Source organism: Gallus gallus, chromosome 26 (genome assembly GCF_016699485.2).
Source record: "Gallus gallus isolate bGalGal1 chromosome 26, bGalGal1.mat.broiler.GRCg7b, whole genome shotgun sequence".
Taxonomy (NCBI): domain Eukaryota; kingdom Metazoa; phylum Chordata; class Aves; order Galliformes; family Phasianidae; genus Gallus; species Gallus gallus.
The window spans coordinates 3,202,365-3,218,721 of record NC_052557.1 but is presented as its reverse complement, the minus strand read 5'-3'; the positions used below and the strand labels follow the sequence as shown (position 1 = coordinate 3,218,721).

The 16,357-nt window shown below is 50.2% G+C and overlaps 2 protein-coding genes across 9 annotated transcripts; one reads left to right on the top strand and one right to left on the bottom strand.

Moving 5' to 3' along the window:
- Nucleotides 1-1,504: 1,504 nt before the first annotated feature.
- GUCA1B (guanylate cyclase activator 1B) lies at nucleotides 1,505-5,027 on the bottom strand. The gene is given in 4 exon segments (NM_001007881.2): nucleotides 1,505-1,765; nucleotides 2,320-2,434; nucleotides 3,697-3,846; nucleotides 4,648-5,027. Coding segments are annotated over 4 exon segments (597 nt in total). The 5' UTR covers nucleotides 4,852-5,027; the 3' UTR covers nucleotides 1,505-1,637.
- A 3,798-nt stretch (nucleotides 5,028-8,825) lies between these two features.
- Nucleotides 8,826-16,299, top strand: IRF6 (interferon regulatory factor 6). Of its 8 annotated transcripts, none has more exons than XM_417990.8 (8): nucleotides 8,826-8,858; nucleotides 12,485-12,661; nucleotides 13,290-13,494; nucleotides 13,937-14,059; nucleotides 14,165-14,311; nucleotides 14,505-14,897; nucleotides 15,294-15,412; nucleotides 15,728-16,299. In XM_417990.8, exons 1-8 carry the CDS (start codon nucleotides 8,832-8,834, stop codon nucleotides 15,947-15,949), a joined length of 1,413 nt encoding a protein of 470 aa, XP_417990.4. In that variant the 5' UTR covers nucleotides 8,826-8,831; the 3' UTR covers nucleotides 15,950-16,299. The 8 variants fall into 8 exon arrangements, with proteins under 8 accessions (XP_417990.4, XP_024999581.1, XP_015154525.1 ...); XM_025143813.3 differs by having other exon boundaries at nucleotides 14,141-14,311; XM_015299039.4 differs by lacking the exon at nucleotides 8,826-8,858 and adding an exon at nucleotides 9,349-9,412.
- Nucleotides 16,300-16,357: the final 58 nt, after the last annotated feature.

The window sequence follows — 16,357 nt, the reverse complement described above, 5'->3', positions numbered from 1 at the left end:
AAAACCCACAGCATTTTGGTTAAACCACGGCATGAAGCTACAGTAACTACAGAACCACCTGAGTTAAGAACTGCGAGAAGCAGAGATGGAGCATCACGTTGCCTGAGATGCTGAAATGTGAGGGTTTGATTCGTATTCTGCCATGAGAACGTTTGTCCAAGAGGCTGAAAATCAGCAAAGTGAATCTTGTTCCCCAGGTCCTCATATCAGCTGGAAGGGAGATGTTTCTTTCAGGTGCATAAACTGTTGACTCGAATGAGCCTTGAACGCCTCCGTACAGCAGCATAAGCAAGGAGTCTAATCTGCTCTGATAAGTAGGCATGCCATGAGTGAGAGTGTATTTACAGAGAGCTCTCAGAAAGGCTGTTTCAAAGTGGAAATGTACGTGCATTTGGTCTCCAGCACTGACTGTGCCCTACCATAAATGCTTCTTCCTATTCCTGACCTTAAACATTGGTTAAGTGGACTAAACTGCAATCCAGCAAAGTGGTTACCAGGTGCAAGGTACTACTGTCATGATTAAAGGCCACAGAAAACCCCACAAAAACAAAAGAGAGATTGCCAGCTTCTTCATGGATGTGGCTTGGCCCAGTGATCCCACGGGAAAAGAGGAAAGCTCACGTTCTTTTGCAGGTGAATCTTTTCTTGTAAGGAAAAAAAATACTTTGAAAAATAAATCCAAGGGAAGTGAACCAAAGAATGAGGCCAACTCGAATTCTTTCATACAGGTATGAAGGTATACGGGTCAGATATGCTGTAAGAACAGCGGAGCTCAATCCCCAAGCTGTGCCAATTTTCTCTCTGCAGAGTGGCTCAGTGAAAGTCCGGTGTAAAACTGCCCATACCCCTTCAGTCATGCAGTGGATTTTCTGTCCCCTCCTGTTCTCCAGCCCTGCCAGCCGAGCAGTGCCACCTCCTCATGGCAGTGACACCCTGAGCTGACTCTGCTCTTCCTGCAGTCCTTATTCCACGTGCAAGGAGCAGAATCTGTTCCACAGAGGGATGCACTCGCAGTGACTGCTCCCCCTGCCCAGCCCATGTGCTGCCTTTTCCTCAGCTGCGTGTACCCTTGGCTTACCTTGAGTATGAACCTTATAATCTACAATACATGGGTGTTCAATCACTTTACATTATTAGTAGTATAATCCACTAAATATGCATACATTTTATGAACCGTAACAGTATTCCAGACGGTTGCAGACTGTCATCAGAGCACCCCTATTGCCATTGCTTTTGGGTTAGCATCTGTTGTCTGCAGACATCAGTGATGCAGACGCTGCCCTGCAGAGATGGCACCACCACACCAGGACTTCTCACTTCCCTGCTCTGTTGCCTGGGCCAGATGCTGCCCAGGTCCTGCTCCACTTCACCATGCAAAGTTTGTTCCTCGGGGTGTAACCAAAACCCAGAGTGGCATTGTGTACACACAGAGACTTATTCACGGGCCAAAAATAGTCTCTGGGTCCCAGGAGTCCTCGCAGCACATGGGTTTAGATTGAGATATGGCTTCTTTAGCCGCTGCAGTTTTCATCTGGATGCTGAGATTGTATTGACAAGGAAAGCCACTACATCCTGGAGTCACAGAGCCACAGCCACAGTCTGCATCACATCTCCAGCCATGTCAAAACTGGGCTCCCTCAAAACAAAGCACTTTTCCGCCTCTGCTCTGAGATCCATCCCCCGGGGTTTACATCCATTTGCAACATCTTCATCACCCACTTGTCCTTCCTGGCCCCATCGATGAACTCATCCAGGGACAGCTGGCCTGTGTGGGAGGTGAGGAGGACAGGACAGGGAGACAAAACAGGACAGATCAGACAGAAGAAGAGGACAACAGGAAGTGAAAACCACCTCCTGTTTTCCCCATACAAACTCTGCAGGTCAGCTGGCTACAAAAGGCCAATATCAGGGCTGTAACCCCATCCATTCATTCGCTCCCCCCCATCCCTTTGGGGAGTGTGCAATGTCATGTCAGCTCACACGGCTGTGCCAGGATCACAAGCACACCCTGCAGGCACCATTGGGCTGCAGTTTACAGGCTGGGATGCACTCTGTGGCTGCTGTGGGCTCTCAGAGAACAGTGCTGGTGCAGCATGCAGACAGAATGGTGATATTTTACATTAAAATAGGAACAGATTTCCACCTGCTGCACCAAGCTGCTCCCAGCTCTGACCACGAACAGACCAGAACCAAACCCAACTCGTCTGAGTGATGCGATCATTCTAAGCAATTTCTTGATAAACATAATTAAAACCAGCCTGCCCAGCAGAGATAACTTTTCATTATGCATGAATGCAATCTGAGCCATCAGCTCCTTACCATCCCCATTCTCATCCACCAACTGAAATATCCTGTCCACAACCTCCTCTGGTGTGAGCAGCGGAGTCCTCTCCTCCACCTCTGATCGACACACTTTCTTCAGCTTGTAGATGGACTGAAAGGAAGTTCACAGGTCAGAAGAAAGGCTTGGAAAACGAAGAGCAGTGATGAAATTCATTGTTTTACCAGCAGTGCAGAGGCCTTTTACAAAGGCTGCAGCTTTAACCTCTTTTGAGAAAGATCCACCTTAGGCTCACACACACCAGGGATTGCTCTATCTGTGCCTTGAAGCTGTTTGCTTTCCTCACAGAACCTGGTCAAGACCTCAGAGCTCCCTTACAGGGAACAAGGCAAGATGGGAAAACCTTCAGATGGGAAAACCTGCCTTTCCAATACGACTTTTTCCTAGGGCCTGAGCAGAGCAGAGCCAAGGCCAGGCTCCCCTACACTTCCCAGCCCCCAACCCACAGCCCCTGCCTGAGCTGCAAGCCCCGACCTGCACAGCACATACCCTGACCCCTACCTCCTGCTCCACTTTGCCATTAGGAAACGGCACATTTTCCACCTCCACCTGACGTGACAGCCACCTGCTCATCATTATCTCTGCTCATTAGGCTGAAGAGTTTTGTCTGATGTCTTCCCAGAGAGGGGATTAACGAGGGCCTAACGCAGCTCTGGCCAATTCCAGTCTGACCTCAAAACCATAATTGAACCTGCCCAGGTCCGGCTCCCAGATGCTCCCCAGCTGCCCCTGGCCCTGCAGGTGACACACCAGTTGCTATTTCCCAGCTGCTGGCTCTCCAAAGGACGTGCTTTCCACAGCTGAGTTCTTTTGGTATTGCATTTACCCCCATCATACAAGCATCAGTTGAACCTCACAGATATGGCCACGAAAGGGTGAAGCAGTGACTGGCACAGTCCCTGAGGGGTTTACCTGAAGTTAAAGGCCAGTTACCTGTGTCTGCCTGCTAACCCACATGCCTCCTCGCACACCTTCACAGTCACTAATTAAAACTAAGCACGGAACAGAAACCCAGAAAGGCCTAATTACAAATGGGATTTCTCTGCTAGTTTGTGCCTCCCAGCATATTCTCAGGCGCTGTGCATTCAGGAAGCCTGGCTGCTGGGAGGAGCAGGGCTGAAGCACTCTCCCCTTGGCCAGGACAGCGGGTTCTGATGTAAAACACCTGACAGAAAGGCCTGAGCTCACAGCACTGCTGGGCTCCACCAACCCTCTGACCCTTCACCAGGGTCGGGCGCTGTCGCTTTGCTGCCCACAGCTGCCTTGAAACTCAGTTATCACAAAAACGGAGTGCATCACAACGTTGCCACAGAACTGTGATTGCTGAAACAACAGATGAGGCAATGCTGACTTACCTCAACAATTTCTAGCAGCTCAGGTTTGTCTATGCAGCCATTCCCATCCTTGTCATACACTTTGAACGTCCACCTCAGCTTGTGCTCCAGTTTTCCCCGTAAAACAAGATTCAAGGCAGCCACGTATTCCAGAAAATCAATGGTGTTATCCTGAAGGAAAAGAGGAGAGCCTCACTGATGCTTAACTGGGCATGACTGATAGAAAACCGCTTGCAAAACCTCAGTGCTGAACTGATGGATGATACTGCATGGGCTGGGAGGATCTGTGCTGCTTTGAACGCAAGCAAGAGCTTCAGAAAAATAAGATTGTCAAGCATCCCTCACCCGTTTCAAGATGAGAAAGGCAAGCATTTTACACTTCTATGAATATTACAGGAGAGCATTATGCTATCTTTTGCACTAACGCATGAGAACGTATAAACTGCCACTAAACCAGAAAGCCTGCTTGCCCAGGAGCCCTGGGGAAAGTACCCCATGCAAGGGTGCCTCCTTTTCCCTGCAGCAAAGGGAATCCAAACCAGGAGGTCTGAATAGGCCGACATTCCTTTGCTTCTGAGCAACTGCAATCAGTGCTTTGTTCATGCCACCTGCATATATATACACACACTTCTACTGCGTATCAAGTCACTGTAACCCCCCTGGCATAACAGACTTTTTCCCCATTCAGCCTTTGATAATTGGATGACCTTTCAGTAATATTGCCGCAAATACGACTGCCTACACTTAAACCTTTCAGTCCATCTACAAACATTCCAATAAGGATGTTCTGCCTTTAGTCAGCGTGCTGATTTGTGAGGCCATCCCAGCCCATGCACAGCACTGCAGTCTGTGCCCCTTCTGTCCCATTGGAGCACCACGCTGTGGGTGGGAGCTGCACCAGAAGACCTGCATTTTGCAGGAGGAAAGGTGCTGAGCACTGACAAACCAGCATAAGAACTCCTCCCCACTTACCCCATTCTTATCAAAAGCTCTGAACATGTTTTCAATGTACTCTGCTGCTTCGTGGTTATCCTGGACGCCGAAGAACCTCTTGAATTCATGCATGAAGAGGGTTCCACTGGGACATTCAACCACAAATTTCTTATACCATTCCTGCAATTCAGCAACGTCGATCTCTGTCTGTTCCCCTTCAGCGTTGGTAAACTGCTGTCCCATTTTGCTCCGGAAAGTGGGAGAAGAGAAAATCCAAATCCCTTTGCTTGCACGGTCCTTTATAGCACCTTTAGCTGCTTTTTCTTTTCCTTGCTGTTCCACGCCTCTATCTGATGTGGATATTGGGCTTGTTTGTTGCTATTGCCTCTTAATTTCTCCTTCCCCAGGCTGTGCCCACCTGCCCAGCTGCGTGTGCTCACTCGGTGCTCACAGAGCTGTTCTCTGTGCTGGGGCAGAGCAGCATGTGGCAGCAGACGCGTATAAAAATAACTAAGATCATTAGGAGATTCCCACCCATGAGCCACAGAGACCTTCAGATGTTCTGGGCTGTGCCCTATTTAGAAGCAGGCTGCAGAGGCTCAGGGTCCTCCTGCACGTTAACACCTTCACGCTGAAGAATTTGGGAACTGAGCTTCCCTTTGCACATCACCCACAGCTCTGCTCGCTTCGTTACGTTTTTAATTAACTGGAAGGATAATGAGCTCCCTCACGTTAGTTTTTCTAATGGAGGCACATGCCACCTGTTTGCAGGGAGGGCTCCAACTTCTCAGTGAAGTAAGGCAAGTGAATGAGAAACATTAAGAGCAAATAAAACACATACAATTCCACTCACATGAGAGAAGCTGCTGATGTTAATGGGACAGCTGACACACAAAGTTAATGGAATGCCTACTACAGGCTTAACCCTACACAGAGTGATAAAGAATTGGGCACGCAGAGGCAAATGTTCCTATTTCCCTACATGAAGGACATTTTCAATGGAAAGCAACACGCCTTTTATTTCCTTTCTATACAGAAATGTGTATGTCTCAAACCTGAGGCCTCTTTATTCCTCTCCTGTTTTGCTGTTGCAGTACTTCTGCTTGCCATGTCCATCCATAGTGCCAGCCTCCTCCTGCTCTGTAGAAGCCTGGTGTGGGGATGGTCACAGCCACCTGCTGCCAAAAACCCCCTTCCCACCACTGTTCCCTATTCCTGCTGGGGCTGCCAGCCCTGATCCTCATCATCCCAGGTGTTTTGAAACCGACCACTTATCTGTGTCAGCTGGAAAGAAATGACCTGTAGCTAAAAATGTGCCTGAGCCAGGCTGATAGCTAGATAGGATTCTCCTTTTAAGAGGATTGGAGTAGCGTTAATAGGAAACAATAGACTCCCCATTATAATAATATTAAAGACCATCAGGATTTAAGCTGTTCTTTTTTGGAAGCAGATTGGCTTGGGAAGAAGAGTTTCTAATATGGAAAAACAGAGGTCAAGAGTCAGTCTAAAATTTGCTGCTGTGGGAGTATTTTGCGTCTGCAGTGGGAATGGGGCTTCCTCTTAATCTGCTTACAGCTGTCAATGAGCTGCCAATAGCGGTGTGTGTGCGTGGAGGTATCTATGTGTGTATGCACACAGATCTGCAGAAGTAGAGCACAGTGGGGGTGATTTTCAGTGTGTGAGGGTGCCCAAGCAGTGGGTGATGGATTCACTTCGGGGTCTTAAACATGAAGAGGACAAAAGCTGCTCAGCAGTAATAGCGATGGGTAGGGAAGACCAGGGGAATTGTTGGGAAGGGTAAGGCTCTTCTCTTTCAGTTAAAGTCAGCTATTTTGGCTTGCTAATTTGAAGGAATCGTGGACAAGTTTCATCCCTCTGAATGTGAGATAACTCATTGGCAATGGAGCAGTGTGACACCTGAAGTTCATTGGATCTGTCCATCAGCGCTCACCATTCAGCCAGACCTGCTGGAAAACACCTTTGGCAACCAACTGTTACTGTGGCATTTCGTTTGTTGTATTCCCCATTCCATTTACCACATGAAGCTTTTTCCTCAATTGACATTCCTTGATTCATTTCACCTGATACCTGGTGAGGGCACGGCTCTATCTGGGTCACTGAGCCTGCCAGAAGCAGAGCTACTTCTGCTGGGAAATGAGTCAGGGGGCTCTGCATGCTCCTGCATTGCACTGCAGGACTCTGCACAGCCCTGCAGCACTTTGAAGGGCTCTGCACCATTTTATGCAGCGCTCCCATGAGCGGTTGCATGCTGGAATGTGAGTGCTGAGAGTGCATAACAAGACTGTGCATGCCTGGGACAGTATGCTGCCTCATTGCATAATTGTGTTTTGCCTTATGGGAACTCAGCGATCTGTTCCCAGGACAGAAAATGGTTCCTCGTTGTTTCGATGACTACAAGCTTTTCTAGCCAGGAAGAGAGGACTGAAAGAGACCTGGGCTACAAAGTCTGCCTGGTGCTGCTGCTCATATCAGGGCATGCAATCAGGTTAACACGAGTACTGATGTTACTTTAGTATTGAAATGAAATCTCATTGCTCCTGGTATGAAAATTGCTCTGCAGACACTCTTGCTGGCCAAAGCATGCAGACTACAGACACAGCTGCTGCCCCCTGGCCAGCAGGACATCACTTTGTGAAGGGCAGTTTATCAACCAAAGGAGTTCTCTGCATGCCTCGAAAAACCAGATGCAGGTCACCCTAATAAAGAGCCTGGTTCTGTTCAGCACCTTGAAGGGTTCGGATCAACGCTTTATAGGGTGATACCTGCTATGAATATATCACATCAGAACGAACAATTTGGGTAATGAGTTGCAAAGGGGAATATCTGATTACACATCCCCAGAGCATTGCCCGTATGGCTGAAACATTGCAGAGTTTCCCCGCCGACAGCATGGAAAAAGAGACGGCTCCTTTCCCGTCAGCTCCCCAGCACAACATGCTGCCACACGCTGCGGCAGCGCCCGGGAGGAACACGGGGAAAAGAGCCCTGCAGAGCTCTGTGCTGTGTGCCTGGCAGCCACAGCGCCCTTCAGCAGAGGCCGGGGATGGCTGCAGCGTGTGGGCAGGTCTGGCTGTTGTGCTGAGGCTGCTGTGAGGCTGGGGGTGCAGTGAGGGCTTCGCGCATTCTGCGCTGCTCCATCATTTCAGGCACAGCAGCACGAGTGCTCCTTGGGATGGGCAGTCTGCAGCATCCCCAGGGCAGGCATGGGAGGAGCAGAGCTCTGCCCAGGGGACATTCTGAGGTGCTCTGAGCATCCGGCCACCAACCTGAACCACCCTGGCTTCTCCCATTGCCAGCAGACAGCCATGCAGGCGGCAGGAACGCGGGGTGGATGTGCTCGGTGCTGGTGCTGAGCTGCTCGGGAGGAGATCAAAGTCTCCCACACTCTGGGAGCTCAGTCTGGTATCTGAGTGTCTCTTTACAGTCGCTCACCACATTGGCCAATGCATTGCCCCCATCCCTGCAGGCATTCAAGGCCAGGCTGGATGTGGCTCTGGGCAGCCTGGTCTGCTGGTTGGTGATCCTGCACATAGCAGGGGGTTGGAATTGATGATCATTGTGGTCCTTTTCAACCCAGGCCATTCTGTGATTCTATGACTGCACATGGCAGGACTAATAACATGGAGGTGTTATTACAGGAGCAGCTGTCCCTCGCTTTCCATATCAAAAAAGATGGGGAGAACCAACCAGCCAAAGCTGAAGTTCACCAGCACAGCGCTGTCCTACAAAGAAAACATCAACCTTCGATGCTTCTCTCATTGCCAGGCATTTTGCTATGTTCTGACAAACTCCTGCTCACCATCACTTCCAATGGCCACGCTTCAGTGACGAATGAAGGCTGAAAGGTTTATCTTGCACTTGGCAGCTTGCAAGGCACACTTCCCAAGGAACATACAGAGTTCTATTCTCTGTTTGCATGAAGGTTTTCAGCACTCTGCATGTATAATTCCTAAGTCTTGGTGTAGCACTGAGCTCTGGGGGTAGGTTAGTCTTCCCAAAGTCAGGAATCAGCACTGCCCACAGCGTTCCGTGATGGAGGAGGAGGGAAATTCCCACTGTTTTGTTTTTTTTCTTTTCTAGTTCATTGAAACTGAATGGGGAAGCATCATGCGATCTCCTGAAACCAAGATTCACCACTGAGTCACGGCTCCCCACCTACAGGGAAAAGAAAAGAAAGGCGAACGAGAGGCGAGACTGGCGGGATGCTGGGGGATGCCGCAGGCAGCGAGGTGGGTGCGCGCAGGGACGGGGCTGCGGGAGGAGGATCGTCGTTACGGCTTTCTGAGAAATCCGAGCTGGCTTTAAGTTTTGCCTTAAAACGTAATGGGTGGATCTGCTGGGCCAAACGGGTTATGAAGGGGGGGGAGGTGGGGAAGGGGAAAAGTAAATAATAATAATTAAAAAAAAAGACGAAATTCGTTTTGTTTTTAAAAATTCCACTTCAGAAGAACAGAAGCTTTAAAAAAAAAAAAAAGAGGTCGGTCAAACGCCGGGGCGCCGCCGCTGCCCCCACCCGCGGGGACGGGACGGGACGGGACGGAGCGCAGCGCAGCCGCCCCACGGCCGTGGGCGGGGCGGGCGGTGTCGCGGCTGCGCCCGGCGCACCTGAGCAGGTGAGGGCGGAGCCGCTGCCGTGTGCGCGCCGCCGCCGCGCTCCCCTTCGCCCCTCCGCCGGCGCCGCCCCGCCGCTGCGCCCACGCGCGGGCCCCGCGGGGCGGCGGAGAGCCCCGGGGCGCGGAGCGGCCCTCTGCCTCGGCGCGGCACCCCCCGGCGGAGCGCAGCGGTGAGTAGCGCGGGGCCGGGAGTGCGGCGGGGCCCGGCGGTGCGGGGCCGCTCTCGGGGAGCGCTCGGTGCGGGGTCCCGGCGGGGCGGGTCGGGGCGCGGTGCCGCGTCGGAGCTGGAAGGCGGCCGATGGGGGAGAGGAGTCGGCTCCGTGCGAGGCAGCGCTCCCGCGGGTTTCCTGCCGGGAGGTGTACGGCCCAATCCGGGCTGCGAGGGGAGGGAGCTGCCCGGCCCGGCGGCGGCGAGAGGGCGAAGCGCGCCGAAGGTGTCCGTTTATTGCCTTCTCTATCTGCTCGCACGGGTCGTGCTGCCGTTAGCCTTAGGCGACGTCTTTCAAGTGGGCAGAAGCGAGGCCTGGAGGCAGGACGGCGTGGGTCTCGTTCCCCTCCTGCCGCGGCGGCTGCTCCCATAGCGCAGCTATGAGACCCAGCACCCGGGGCGGCCCCTTCCCTCGATCTCTGCCGTGGGAATCGCGAGGGTTAATCGTGCTCAATGGGTTAATGGCCGCACCGAGGGGCCGGGGGGGGCTGTGGGACTTTGGTGATGTGCAGAGCTCTGAAACGTGGGAGCCGCAGGTTCCCCATGCGGGGGGGTGGTGAAGTGTCAGCTAACTGGATGAAAGTTCAGTGTGTTTGTCGGTGGGAATACTGATACTGAGGGTTGAGCCGCTTGCCTTTGGGAACGAAAACAAAATAATCCACCAGATACACGGGAATGTCATCAAACAAAGGTAACAGGCAAGGAATGAGGTGGCAGCCCGTGGTACTGCAAAGCTGCGCCCGGAGAACGCCCCTTCCTTCCTTAGAAGCGCCGTGAGCGGGCTGGGAAGGTGCTGAGTGTTGGCGGTGCTGGCAGAGCCTGAAAGCACTGCAGCTGGGAAAACCCGTGGGCTGCGAGGCTATGGGGAGAGGTGTGCACGAGGGAGGCAGGAGGGGCACGGAGCATCCTTCGGCTCCGGGGACCGCTGCGGGCAGAGCTCAGGGCAGCTGTGCTTCGGGTCAGAGCAAATGGCCCCGTGTTCCCCTTGCAGCGTGGTGGAGGAAGGCTGCAGGTTGCGTTTTCCGGGTGTGCTGCGTGCTGTTGTGCTGACTGACAGCTGTGCTGAGAGTCGCCGGGATGGGCTGTGGCTGGCAATGACTTTCATTGCTGGGCTGTGAGGTGTCTGTTCATCCTCCAGCCCCCGTGAGCTCTCTCTGGGTAACATCTTGCCCTCACAGCACCCGGTGGTCACGGATTCGTGGGCTGGAAGTTGAAGGCTTTGAGGGGCTGAGTCACTGTCTGCTGCAATGGATTCAAGTTGGTTTGCTCTCGTAGTGTGTCAACAAGTCATTGGTGATAAAAGGTCATAAAGCATTGTAACGTCTGGTATTGACAGAGGCTGACTGTCATCCAGGGGACAATTCGATCCCAATAGGGCAGTGCCAGCGCACCGTGCACATGATTGAATTTATTTTCTATGGGAGGCAGGAATGATGTGGTGTGAGGGTTTCTATTCCAGCTTGGCCTTGCAAATGTGTGTGTTACCGGAGGCAGAGAGGCTGCTTGTAGTAAAGTTACATGTATGAGGAGTTGTGGAAATGAGCTTCAGTTAGGATTTCCTTGTTCCAAGGAGAAGTCACTGGTTTTCCCTTTGCATGTGAAATCAAGACCTGATTTTTGTTGTTTTTGTCTCAATTCTAAGTCCAGAGTTAACCTGGACTTCTTGTCTTTGCAAACATTCTACGGAGTGTTTGCTTCTGATGGGATTTTGCATGCAGGTAACTGGACAGAGCAGTTCCAGCAGCATAAAAATAATGCTGAGGGTTCCCTTCTGATCTTTTGCAGCACCTGGAGAACACTCTGCTAATATGCCCGGGTCCTTGGCTAAGCACGTTTTATCTAAACAGGATTTGCAATGAAATCAGGACACTTTCTTTGCTTAAGAGATAAAATAAGTTGCGTTCAGATTAATTTTGTGTGAACGCTTGCAGGTATTTGAACAAATAAAAACGTGTTCCTGAGCTAGTTCTTGGATAGGCTTTGTTATCTCCTCTATCTCTGCTGCTGGATGCATTTTGCAACTCCTGTAGCTCTGTTTGGGGCTGATGGTGAAGGATTTAATTCTCCTGTACTTGCTTTATCAATGGGAAATTTGCTGTTTTTTCCTCATTGTTTCACAATTCACAAAATGAATGTGTGAGATATGCCTTCTAACACGCAGCATAAATCCCTCCTCCCAAAAGATGCCAAATGCTGCCTTTTCTTGCAGAGGGGGCAGTTGTTAACTTCCTTTGGCTTTGCCTGTACTGACGAAGAAGAATCTTGCTGGTTACGAATGCGGCAGCAACACGATACTACTTAACACATCCAACCTGCAGTTTAACTGCAGTTTTGTTTTCTTAAGAAACCATTAAGGCAGCATCACTTGTTTTTTAGCATGAGCGTGCACTTGCAGCTCACGTCCTCCTGGATAAACATTGCAGTTACTACAGGTCAGCGCCTTGTGGTGCTGTTTGCAGGTGATTCCACTGCGTTGAGGAGCTTGAGGAAAGACGTGAAGTGACTTCTGGAGGAAAGCCCGTCTCTTGTAAAGCAGTCCCTGTCAGTCTTGCCCTAGAGAGACAAAGCTAACATGCCAAATCTGAAGTTTCTGCCCCAACTGGGACAGGACTGAAGGAAATCTAGGTGAGAGAGTCCCGTTCAGTGAGGGATACGTGGAGGCTTCTGGAATTCCAATGTCAGTTCTTGCTGTGGCTTGCTGGTGGCTTTATCTCCTGTGCAGCTTTTCCAGCTTGGGCTTGGCTGGGGCTCACCGTTCCCAGTTAACACGAATAACACACATCTCTGCTTACTGGAATATTTACCAAGTAGTTGTTCTAGAAATACTTATAGCCCCTGCTTAGTGATCCGTTTGTAGCTCCTCCTGGTACAACAGTCACTAGCTGAGTCCGAGTTAGTGATTTCAGAGTGCAATAACAACAACCGATAGCAGTAACACCTCGTAGGGTGCTTTTCCATGAAGCTCACTTTGTAAACAAGAGGAACCTCAACTAACCTGCTGCAGTTGGTCTGCTATCACCTCTGTCTTTCGCAGACGATGGCGTTACACCCGCGCAGGGTGCGCCTGAAGCCGTGGCTCGTGGCCCAGGTGGACAGCGGGATGTACCCCGGCCTCATCTGGCTGAACCGAGAAGCCAAGCGGTTCCAGATCCCCTGGAAGCACGCAACCCGGCACAGCCCTCAGCACGAGGAGGAGAACACCATCTTCAAGGTGAGGGAGGGAGAAGCTTGGCTACACAGAGACAAAGGGCCGAATTGTCCCCAGAGCTCAATAGGCGTTTCAGTAACAGTTTCCAGGTGCATTTTGTCCTCTTTCTTGGCTCTCTGAAATGCCACTCTGTGCACCTGGATGCCAAGCTTGGCACTGTGCTGGAAAGGTGTACAGTTCTTTAACCCTTTCAGACCACGACAGGCCCGGTGATGCGTGGTTGCATGGTCAGTGGATGACTGATGCTCTGATGTTGGTGCCTGGGGCTGCTCTGCTCCACTGTAACCAAATCCATCCCCTGTACAGGAGATGCTTCCAGGAATGGTTTCCAGGTATCTCAGCTGAGGCACCCAGAGAGACTCAATGCACAATCCCGTGTGGTTGTACATTCTTTACTTATCATTAACGTGTACATTCAGAGCATGCATCTTCATACGTGTTTATTTTTTCCTTCTCCTTTTAATGGGAAAAGCTATTCAGGAGGGAACATCCGCTGTTGTTATCAGAAGAGCTGTGATTAAGGCTTCTGCAAGAGAGGGTTTTCACACTAAATTTGTTTCTAAGTTTTATTTCTGATAAAATTGGCTGTTGTGAGGGCTGGACTGAGCGCCGTGCTGTACTTTGTCCCCAGGCATGGGCTGTGGAAACAGGGAAGTACCAGGAAGGAGTCGACGAGCCAGACCCTGCAAAATGGAAAGCGCAGCTCCGATGTGCTCTTAACAAAAGCCGGGAGTTTAATCTGATGTATGATGGCACCAAGGAGGTGCCCATGAATCCCGTGAAAATTTATGAAGTGTGCGATATCCCGCAGTCCCAGGGATCAATCATTAATCCAGGTGAGGGCCTTGCTGGCACAGAGCTGCTTACTGAGCAGGCGTTTGTCCAATGCGTGCACCTTTCCCTGCGTGGCATTAACTCCCGAGCTGCCTTTGTGTGCAGTGCCTGGCAGCTGCTGTAAGCCCAGCTGCACCTAAGGAGGACTTTGAGCCATAGTATGCCCGTACTAAAATTAATAGATCCTCACACAGTTGCATGCTTTCTGCTAAAAAAAAAAAAAAAAATCCGATGTTATCGATAGTTTCTGTACCCTCAGCTTTCTAAAAGCAGGCATTGAGCTGAAAATGTTGTACAGATGAGATTTTCTTTTTTTTTAACTTATTTCTGATTATAAACTTTTGATATTGTGCAAAGCCAATATGAAAACTACATTTTTTTTTACCAAGAAATGCACTGCAGTGTTTCATACCAATTGTCTGCCCACTTTATACTTGTTTGCAGGGTCCACTGGCTCAGCTCCATGGGATGAGAAGGAGAATGATCTTGATGAGGATGAAGAGGAAGAACTGAATCCATCTCAGCATGTCCCTATTCAAGAGACATTTCCATTTCTTAATATCAATGGTTGGTGCCATAGTCTGTAATGTAATAGTGAAGTTATTTGCTTGTATATTGGTGCATGCTTGAAATTAAGACTTGGCTTAGGAAAGAGTCATTTTCCTTCTGTAGATTCTCCGATGGCTCCAGCCAGTGCAGAGAACTGCAGCCCTGAAGCTGTGTGGCCGAAGAATGAACCTCTGGATATGGAGATGCCTCCGACTGCTCTGCAACATGACTTCTTCAGCAGCCCGGAGCTCTGGATCAGCTCTCTTCCAAGTACGTTCATGGGTTTGTAGTGTTTCTGTCATTATACTTAAAAAGTCAAAACCATTTTTTAATCCTTTTTGCTTGTTAGCATCTGTGTAGAGCTAAAACATCCCCGCAAGCCTAGCTTGGATTGCATGATATGTCTCTACTGCTGATGTATGTGCAGAGGTCCAGGAAAAGTCCTACTGATGGTTTCTCTCAGTGACAGACCTAGAAATCAAGTTTGAATATCGAGGAAAGGAGACTGGGCAGACGACAACTGTGAGCAACCCGCAGGGATGCAGACTGTTCTACGGAGAGCTGGGTCCTATGCCAGACCAGGAGGAGCTCTTTGGGCCAATTAATTTGGAGCAAGTAAGGTTTCCAGGAACAGAGCAAATCACCAACGAAAAGCAAAAGATCTTCACCAGTCGGCTGCTGGATGTTATGGACAGGGGACTGATCCTGGAGGTCAGTGGCCATGCCATCTACGCTGTGCGGCTCTGCCAGTGCAAGGTGTACTGGTCTGGTCCCTGTGCACCTTCTGCCACTACACCAAATTTGATTGAGAGGCAAAAGAAAGTCAAACTCTTCTGTTTGGAAACGTTTCTAAGTGGTAGGTAGCTTCTGCTTCTGGAAGATAACTTTGGATCCTGGTGTGGGCCCTTGGTGACATTGCTGGAAAGGGTGGTCTGTCCTGGGGGTTGGTTTGGATGCGCTAATTAGTTTGCATATGCATGGAGCATGAGTAGTTGTGCTTGCTTCCCCTCACCTCAGTGGACTGTGGAGTGGCTGGGCACTCATTTAATGCTCTGAGAGCTACTGGTGGGTTTGCTTTTAAAGAAAGCTTTTCTGTATTCAAGAAACAGGCTGTAATTGTGGATATGTGAGAAGCAGCTCTGGCAAGGGACAGTGCATAGTTGAGACCTGGCACAATGTAGTGGGGTGGGACATGGTAAGCATTCCTATCCAAAAGGTGGACAAACCTACAGCATTCTGCTTTTCTTCTTAGAGCTGATTGCCCACCAGAAAGGACAAATTGAGAAACAGCCACCATTTGAAATCTATTTCTGTTTTGGGGAAGAGTGGCCTGATGGAAAACCTCGGGAGAGAAAGCTGATCGTGGTTCAGGTAGGAACGAGGCTTTGGAGTGACGTGTGATAGCCCTGCTGGGGCAGTGCACTGGCTCTAGGTTGATACCCACAGGAACCAGAGAACTGTTCTTCTCTGCTGTGACCGCTCACAGGGGGAAACCCCAACAGGGCTGCTGGATTTTGTCGCAGCAAATGCTGATGCTGTGTGTGCCAAACAGCACTGAGCTGTGAGTGTGGTTTAGGTGTCTGTGGAAAGTCTCCTGCAGGGAACCTCCTCTGGCAAGGAGTCCTTGCCAAGGAACAGAAATGTACTGTGTGATGGCTAGGCTGAAATGATGGATTTCTTCAACAGGTCATCCCTGTTGTGGCTCGGATGATATATGAGATGTTTTCCGGTGACTTCACGCGCTCCTTTGACAGCGGCAGTGTGCGGCTCCAGATCTCTACTCCTGACATCAAGGACAACATTGTGGCTCACTTGAAGCAGCTGTACCGCCTGTTGCAGACCCACCAGGAGGGGTGGCCGATGCAGGCCCCCACCATGCACATGGCACAGCCACTGCCTGCGCAGTGACAGGCACTCGGTCCTCCTGTGCTGTTCCCTCCCCTGTGTGTGTGTATATATAAGAAAACTCTGACAAGTGCCTTGCCTGAACCTGAGTGAAATCTGTAAATCTGGTTTTCTGATTGAATTTCCACAGTCTCATGGTACTTTTGTTTGGGGAGTGTTATAAATAAAGGGAATAAGGAATGCTTCTAGCTCCATCACTGTTTTTAGCTGCTTGCTTAACCCACCGCTATGTATAAATCAGATTTTTAATTCTGTAATATTTTTTAAACCAAATACTGACATCCTGTATATAAACACTTGATCAGGAGAGAGTAAAAATTAATCTGTACTCTATTAAATTTGTCTTAACGTTATCTCGTCTTATTTTATTTCTCTTTAACCAGCCTCTAGCTGTAAGCTAAAGTTTCTTTC

Bases quoted from the DNA above. Each gene is read 5' to 3' on its own strand.
- IRF6 (XM_025143813.3), top strand. From the start codon at position 8,832: ATGCTGGGGGATGCCGCAGGCAGCGAG. The intron at 13,495-13,936 runs GTGAGGGCCTTG...ACTTGTTTGCAG, and splicing joins GGGATCAATCATTAATCCAG to GGTCCACTGGCTCAGCTCCA. The intron at 14,060-14,140 runs GTTGGTGCCATA...GACTTGGCTTAG, and splicing joins TCCATTTCTTAATATCAATG to GAAAGAGTCATTTTCCTTCT.